At 34.4% G+C, this 9,546-nt stretch overlaps 1 protein-coding gene across 1 annotated transcript in view; it reads left to right on the forward strand.

Annotated features, from left to right (window-relative positions):
* LOC126775328 (uncharacterized) overlaps window positions 1-5,184 on the forward strand; it is a 66,726-nt gene extending 61,542 nt beyond the window's left edge. Inside the window, exons 2-3 of the mRNA XM_050497179.1 lie at window positions 2,748-3,099; window positions 4,347-5,184. Coding sequence (XP_050353136.1) covers window positions 2,748-3,099; window positions 4,347-4,675 — 681 coding nt within the window. The 3' untranslated portion in view covers window positions 4,676-5,184. The remainder of the gene's footprint in view (window positions 1-2,747; window positions 3,100-4,346) is intronic.
* Window positions 5,185-9,546: the final 4,362 nt, after the last annotated feature.

The raw sequence follows: 9,546 nt of genomic DNA on the forward strand, positions 1-9,546 counted from the left end.
AATTCTACCAACCCGCACTGGAGCAGCGTGGTGGAATAAGCTCCAAACCTTCTCCTCAAAAAGAGGAGAGGAGGCCTTTAGCCCAGCAGTGGGACATTCACAGGCTGTTACGGTAACTATAACAATGACATTTCGCATTGCGGTTATAAAAAGTATTAAAAAAAATAAGAACTATGTATAACAAGAAAAGAAAAGGGATGATAAAGAATAATTTCTATTTCTAAATTAAAAGTTTAGTTCGCTTAAAGTTTGACTTTACGAGAATGAAATTTACACACTACCTAACCTAACAAACATAGAGAAAATAACACAAATTAAAACATATAAAAAGATTTCATATGTGTTAATGGCATTTATAAGCAAGATAGGTACGAAGGGAGATTAAAATATGTAAACGGAAGAAAGATGGGAACCACGTAATAAATAGTAAAAGGTCATCCCTACCTATTCGCTTAAATATACTGCCATTAAAAATATATATTATTCCTTAAAACATCAATCAGCTGCCAAACAAAAATATAAAATGTAATAAATCCTTCCTTGGGATTAGAGCTTGCTTCGTAGCCATAAATTTCGATTCAGTGGCTTAGCCTTGAAAGCGTAACAGACAGATAGATAGACAGAGTTACTTTCGAATTTATAATATTAGTATAAATTTGTTATCACCACTATAGTACAAAAACATAATAAGCATTTGTTACGAGATATGAATGATTTATTTATTAGGCCAATTTTTTTGTAACTATTGATTGATAAAAATAAATATTTCTTCTTAAATTGTCGTAAATATTAATATTACAAATATTGCGTTTAGTTCATACAAGATAATTGCAGACATAATTACTAGGAGCACGTGTCAATGGGTCATAAGATAAAGGAATGGTCGTAAAGGAGACATTGTATTAGCTGTTAGAGGACGTTCATTGATATATCTTGTGTGCACTCCTTGTTTAGGTATACTCCTATGACTTTATTTCAAGAACGTTATTACTTTATTTGATACACCGATTGTGTAATGAATTAACCAGTTGTTCGCTTCATCTTTTAATACAATCCCATAAATTTATCGACATTCATGATTTATATTTATATTCGCAAAGTAGCGTACTCCTGATTGGTTCTCGTAGACTGTAAATTTAACGAAATAACGTCCTCCAGACCGATTTCGGCCACGGCGGCCAATCCCAAGAGAGATTAGCCAACTACGCAGGAGATATTATAGTGCACAAGTGTGTGCGCAAACACAGGTGTACTCTCTATTCCCTAACACTCATAATCCGATGGGACGGCAATCCGACACGACCGGAAAGAGTTCAGGCGCAGGACCAACGGCTTTACGTGATTTCCGAGGTACGGGAGTGTACACACTTCCAACTTCCAGACTCCGGGCTGCTACTGAGAATTTTCTGGGAATGGTCCTGGGAATAGAACCCAGGACCATCGGGACTGCGGCCTTACATCAAGCCACTAGACCAACGAGGCTGTAATTTTATCAGTAATGTGAACGACATATAATAATAAAATTCTTATGATTTTCATAGTAGATTTTGTATCAGCATTGACCTTCTTCATATTTTTGGAAGCAGGGTTAGTTTTTGACCCTGCTTAACATTTTTCATATCTCGAAACAAACGCTAATATTTGTTTAAATATTTGCACGTAAATCATTCTCTAAAACAAAAAAAAGCTTAGGTAGAGAACGCTCTAAGTAATTATTTTGTGATACCATATTGTAATAGATTAAAGCGATCCCGATTGTGATTGTAATTTTTTATACCCTTCCCAAATCTTTATACCATCTTAAACATGACACGTCTCATGTTAATATCTTAATAAAAAAGCGTACAATGTAAAGGATCAGTCCTTTTACCCAAACAGGCTCAAACAACCCATAGCAGTTTGAGAGTAGCGCCCAACGCATATATAATTCCGTGGCGTGTTTCAAATTATTTTAAATCGAGCGTTACTTAATTTTAAGCGGGAACTTCTTAATTCAATTAATTCAACTCTTTTTTACCTGTGATTAACGTCATAATAGGCCATGTTTGCACATGTCGAACAACCGTTGTCCATTTATTACATCATAAAGGCGACGTGCGCATGGCGTGCGCGGTCGCTTGATATCTAATTAATCACCGACTCGGCTAGCAACGTGATTTCCTGCGGGATAGAAAAATGCTGAATAACGATAAATGTGAGAAGGGCCCACTCGCCAGCTGTTACCGCGAGCCTCTCCCGCCCTGTAATGTCGGTACAACTCGTAAATCTTATAACACAAAAGGGTATCTTGTGATATGAACAGTAAATATATGTCACGATCAATGGAACTTCAGTAGAACTATGATTACGTCCCATACATTTTGTCAATATTAATAAGTTGACACCAAGAAAAAAAATTACGCAGTTTTTCAAGAGCTATTGTTTAAGAGCATTTCAATAAATTTGTGTTCATAATTTGTGGCGTGCTCCGCCTCGTATTAAGTATTACTATTTTTACACCCACCCACTCAAGTAAAATAGGTCTTATTTATAAACGTTGTTTAGTGGCTGTTTATTTAACCACTGAATTATCTCTTTTTGTCACCATTAATTTGATATTCGAAAGAAGTAGACAGTGTTGTTTAACTAATTTATTTATTTTATTTTACATCAACCTCTAAACAAAATGTTTAGCTAAAGCCGGGTCTCGTATCTATGATAATATTTTCCAAAGGAAGAGAATTGAAATAGCCGATGTTCTGTTACAGGAGACGTACCGACGGTGGGCGTGTAGCACAATGGTGCCACTTTGGGTAGAAGAGGGTTCTGAGGACGGCGAAGAGGACGGGCGATCGCGACGTGCGCCCGCTGAGCACGCGGCACGGTGGCGTGCACGTCATCTTGAGCGCGTGGGTCACCTGGACCGGCGGCGCAGCGGTGGAGTTGTAGGCCGCTGGGTGCGGGCTGCCGCCGCGGGTCCTGGTCGGCCTATCGTTCGTCTCAAGCCATGCCTCTCCGTTTGCCAGCTCGTGGAGCAACACTGCCCCTATTTCCTGCCTGCGGACCGAGCACCTGCATATCCCACCCAATATGCCGGCGAGCCTACATTCCTATGCCTTGGTAACGCATTCTTTATATCTTTTCTTTGCAAATAACATTTATTTTTTTATAGGACATTTAGGTATACATTTGATTGGATGCAATGAAATTCGTAACATCTGTTATTTCAAAAAGTTATTACACAAAATGTGTTTTATAAAAGACTGATATAAAGTGGGAAGTATTAGCATTATTCTTGATAAATGTGTGCGTGTGTGTAGCCGACAGCGACGGAAGGCGGAATATTAGCTCGATTAGCCTCCGCCGCTTGGCCTCCGTTCAAAACGAGAAAGCTCGAAACAAACAGCACCTTCTGTGAGCTGCACCCGCCATTGTTTCCCTTTCATATCACTTTGACCAATTGTTGCTTCTTGTGTTCTTAGTTCAGCTCACATTTTTTTCCCATTTAATTTCTTTTTCGCTGCTACATATTAAACAATATTAGTGATATTATTCATTTTGTATAAATTATCTTTCATATCTAAATCTGTGTATTTTGAATGTAATTTAAGTACTTTAAATAATTTCATTAGTGCGCATTTGTCTTGAGTATGCCAGTGTTATGTGGAATCCACTGTATAGCGTACAAATAAGCGTATTGAGAGTATTCAGTGAGCTGTTACGAAACATCTTTCTTTTCATGAAAATTATTTTTTTCACAGACAGTTATACAAAGAACGTTTGGAAATTTTTAATATGATTTCTCTTCGGAGTAGGCGCGAAATGTTAAAACTTAATTTCCTACACAGTATTATTAAATATAAGTTAACCTATTAAATTCAGAAATAATCCAGATAATACCGACATCAGTTCCGTCTAGGGCACACAGTAAAGTGTGCTCACAAAATATTTCATACTCCTTGCGTAAAGTCTCATTTTGGTCCCTTGGTACGGTTGTGTAATAAATATAACAATATCTTTAAATCAATTCCTGGTATTGTGTATAGCCAATTGATTTTTTAATGTTTTTATTATAACAATAACATTAATTAATAATTTAATATAAAACAAAATTTCGTCAGTAAATTTTTAAAAATTACTGTAATTTACATTAACAATATACAAATACAACTACAATATATATACAATTTTTGTTACTTTCAATTTAAATTTGATTATATTGAATCTGGAAGTGACATGCATATTAGATATACTATTATTGTCTTATAAGTTCATTTTGTCAATGCTTTATATTTATGTAAGTGTGCTTTTACAAATAAATAAATGTATTAACTATCAGAGTTTAAAATAAATGTAATGAATTCCAGACCCGCGCATACCAGAAACAGGTGCACAGTCGAATAAATCCAATTACGGAGCCGACGAGTGCTGTTACTGGTATTGCGAGGGACGGCTCTGCTATCGCTGCGAGGCGCGGCTGAGCGAGCCGCCTCGTCCCGAGGCGGAACGCTGCTCGCCCGTCGAGGAGCGCACAGCCACCTGCTCGGTGCCCTACCAGGCGCCCAACGCCGCTGCCACAGCACCGTCACGCCCCGTGCTCCTTTTAGCCTCTCTTGTCATCACTATCGCCACACTGATTCGGACTCACTGGACACCAACCATACCTCTAGTGAATGTGCGCGATGCGAGGTTATAGTTTTACGTTAATGTGCGTCGCACTCCCACGTCCCGCGATCGCCGGACTATGATCGAAACTTCTATTAGTGGCGTACTTATGATAATAAATTGCGATGATGGGTTCAACGACGCCTACGAGTCGCGGCGCCGGAACGCCGAGTCGCCGCCGCGAGCGCGAGGCGTTTCTGTCGTCTATATAGACTATAAGTTCATGTCTGTGTCCGTTTGTTTGATACATGTTTGCCACAGAAACACCAAAATAAAGTTTTTTAAACGTTACTTATGCGTCGTTTTCACGAATATATAAAGCCGCCGTTCCGGCCAGTATAATAATGTTTTTGACACGAATTGTAAACAATTAAAAATATTTGCGTTAAGTGAGATGTAGATTTTAAATAGAACTACAGTTTGATGTTCGTGTGAGTTAAAACCCATATTACAATTATTTCATTTATTTTTGCTAACATAGTTTATATAAAATCAGTGTGAAACTGCTTTGTAACTCGTGTCATGTATGATTGCAAGTACTTGTAATAGAAATTTTCATATTTATTTAAAAGTTATAAACGTGGTTATAATTAGAATTTTGCTGTAATACATACTAATTATATCGCAAATTTAATTTAAATGTTAATATGTTTGAGTGCAAAAGACTGTTAAGAATATATTTGTTTTGTTTTTTAAACAATTAACAACCAAAGGCAGTTCACGTGTTATGCACGTACGTAATGTGATCAGTCGGAACTCATTTGAATCTAAGTCAATTTGGTTGGAACAATAATCGTCATACAAAATAATCTCAAATATTGGCACGAATTACAAACGATGTTTCCCTTATATTAACATCGCTCTACCCACAATAGTATATTGAATACGTAGTGTTAATTTTTAGGAACATTGGTAAAGAGACGGAGGCATAGAGACAACGTACTTGGTAACTATAACATTATTTAAAACGAATCGAAATTTATATAAAAAATACACAATTCATTTGTAATATTTGAACTAGCGGAATTTTCTCATTTTAAAATCGAATATTCGATTTTCAAATTATATCTATTTCTTATTTTGAAGCCTGTGATTCCTAATATTGTATTACCTACAATTGTATGCCAGTAATAATATATGTTACTAATACCGGATACGTTGTTTCGCTGCTTGCTCGTCTACGGATGCCTAAGTTTTGTCGATATTGTATACATATTGCTAAAACGTGTATTAGGATTAATTAATTAAAAGTAGTTGTTGTTTTGTAAGAAAATATAAGATAAACGTATAATGAAATTTATATGTAATAGTATATCCGTCTTATGAAATAATTTGATATACCATTGAATGATGAATTACCACTATAAATAAACCTGGTTAAAATGTTTTTTATAAAATATATATATTATTGTATACATTATCGTGTTTAATGACAATGACATTGCCTTTAAAACGGGTACATTCGTTGTCATATTTAATAGGTAACACTATTTGTTATTTATTTGTTTTATTCTTTTTAAAAGTATTAAAATTATAGTGGTGTCGTTGAAGATTTTGTGATCGGGTATTTGATTAAAATTAATGGTTATTAAGACTTTATTGAATGAACATTTGTTGAGAATATTGTCCTCGATCGGGGATGTAGTTGTTGTATTCGAAAGATAATAATATTAAATAAGTTATTTTTTACGTTTTTATTGTGTAAATATATCAAAAACGGTTTCTTGTTTCCACTCCCATACTTAAATGAACGCCACCAAAGGTGCTAAATGTCTATTAACGCTTCTTAGAGATTTGTTTAATTTCTCTCGACTTCAAACTTATAACACGTTCTGTTTGTCGGTCTGCGTGAGGATGGATGTTACAGATATAAATTGGACAGAAGAATTTGAAGCAATCCCGCACCCACTTGAGGCACCCAGAGCCTCTCTGAATGTCTAAGCCATATCACTTGAAGTTCTATACACTAAGCACGTCAGATACGATTATTTTCATAACATTTTGATCGATACTTCAATTCTAAAGCATTCATAAATTTTATCCGGTCTGAGTAAGTTTGTGACTCGTAAGTTAGTGGGTCGTATTGTTTCAATCGAGTATCTAATTCGCAAGTGATGCCTAGTGCCTTCACCAAGTGAACGCTAACGATGTGTCCTCTTACCAATTAAGATTTTTTCTGGCACTATTCCATCCGAGATTGCAATGAATTAATTTGAATATGGACATATTTTTTTAAGCTTGCCGATGAAAATCTGTAATGGTTATAGAAATTAATTTAAATTCTTTTTATAGATATAAGGTTAAAATAATTATTATTTTGTAACGATGATCAAGTCGGTAAACTTTTGTGTGAATGAAGAGTTGAGAATATTTGCTTTGTCTTGAAGAACCGGTGTACCCGCGACTATTAACAATAATATACCGACAGGTGTGGATTGAGTCTATATTTGAAAAGTCAGGGTACAAAGACAAAAATATGTTACTAAGTATGAGTTTTGCCAAGCGGAAATCATATATAGAGAGAAATCTAGGTGTAACAATATATATATAATATTGAAAAATACTATAGACCTCAAACCAGTTTATATTATAAAAATCATCCTACCATAATGTTATTATTTAAGGATTTTTTTAAACCAAATGCGAATATATTTCAATGATTGTTGCATAATTTTTTTTAAAAGATAAAAGTTTAATCACACAATATACTTTATATTTGCTCGACAAGTTTGATCATGTTTTCAAGAATATATCTTTAATATCATTATGCTAGACAAACAAACAGAAACAATCATAATCTTTTAATTTTTCATATTAAAAGCGTTTCAGCTTAGACTAAATAATTACGTTAAGTAATATTCCGAATAATTGAATAGGTACTTTTTACCTCCTTAGGAAGAGGTCTCTTTCAGGATGTCTACTTGTATCTATGTATAAATTATCAAAATTTAGAATTAGACAATGAATTACTAGAACATAATTAATTGAAACAATTTCGAGCACTCGTTAAACTCACACATTGACCGTATATTCCTTCTTTTTGGATATTTCTACTCTCACTCTAATAATTCTTCACTTGGCCACTATTCTATTTAGAGTAGATAAATAAAGACCAAAAGAGAGGAGATCGGTTCGAATGTTGTTAATACTAAAAAACGCGTCTCGTTTTACGTCGGCCTTTCATCTAAGCCAATAGATCTTAAACGCAACGTCACGTCAACGTAATTTTTGTACTAAAACCTGAATATTAACCATACTAGAAATAGAATTTTAAATAGGCTATTATAGATTTTATTACGAGACCAGTTACTCCAATTCTCATTGATTTTGTAGGGACACAAATTTAGCAATAATTCGTAGCGGTTACGGATTAATCATGTAGATTTCAAAGCCACAAGTCATTCGAGTGACGTAACAGTTCTTAAGGGCGGGACGAGGCAATCGAGTTGCGACACGTGCTCTTCTACATAGGATTAGTCTAACGGTTTAATGTTATGTTGAGCGTTTGATGATAGCGTGTATATTATGTTTTTGAATAATATACGTATGTTTTGATGTACATAAATAAAGTGTAAATGTTTAACGCACAAATACAAAGATAAAGCATATTACGAAAATTATTATGTATTTAGCTGTAAACTATAACTCAATGTTTATGATTAGGAAATACGGATATAGGTTTTTTCGTGCGTCTGCTGCCAAGCTGTATCATTTTATCGTTTCTTATTTCATGGTTGAGTGAATCGAAGTTTGCTAAAGGTAATGTGAAGAGCGTTCGTTTTGGCAGCACGTAGTCACGAAACTCACAACAATGTAAATTATTGAGTCCAAAAAATCGTTGGGATTAATTAGGTTTATTATAAGTAAAGTTCACGTTAGGTTAACGCATCAACAATGTTGACTGTTACACACGCGCACAAACATCAAGTCATGTTCTTTCGGGGCTCACCGTCAATATATCGATATAATATAGGTTATTTCAAACAGCAGTGCCCGTTCCGTTGTAATTAATGTAAGGAAAACACCAAATTGTAGCCTTTTACATAAAATATATATATAGATATGAGTACAAATAGTCGTGATCGATCATGTTGATGAGCAAATATTTTATACAATGTCATTATTATTTTAATGCAATCAAAAAATGTTAAAAGTGTGTTTAGGCCACGGTAGGATACCGATTGTTGAATGTGTTCTATAGTAATCAAATGTACATATAAACATGACGGTCTCAGTATTGTTCAATTAGCGAGAAGTACAGCGTTACCCATAAATTATAGTCTCGTTATTTGGTAGGGCGAAGAAAACAGAAAATAACTTAAGCCCTAAGAGAAAAATGCTTTATTTAATTTTTAAATACTGTATTAATTACAAAATTGATATTTTTTATCCTTTTAATATTTTTTTACCACCTACATAATTCTACGTTAAATGTTAGTACATTCTGTTCATGCATGATGTTAGAGTTTTACGATCGTTTTAATATATTATAATATATGTAAATTTTATATTGCGGTTCATAATATTTTACATGCACATTATTATTGATAAATAATTATAATTTACTTGTATCTATTATTTTAATAAATACTAATATAATGTAAATGCGAGAATAAGTTTGTTTATTTGTTCGTTAAGCTTTCATGTCTTAACTACTGAACCGATCATCATGAAATTTTGTATACACGTTGTCAGGGGTACAGAGAAGAACATACGGTACCTAACACCTGCCCGCCCTCCTTAAAACGCTGGCGAAGCCACTCGTGGAAACTATTATATAATAATATAAAATAAATCAGTCAATCGGATTTGTTTAACATTTGCAACTTCACACCTTCGACGCAAAGCGGCGGAGTAATGCTATTAGCAATAAAAAAAATTACGATCGATACACCTTACATT

Source organism: Nymphalis io, chromosome 2, assembly GCF_905147045.1.
Source record: "Nymphalis io chromosome 2, ilAglIoxx1.1, whole genome shotgun sequence".
Lineage (NCBI taxonomy): Eukaryota > Metazoa > Arthropoda > Insecta > Lepidoptera > Nymphalidae > Nymphalis > Nymphalis io.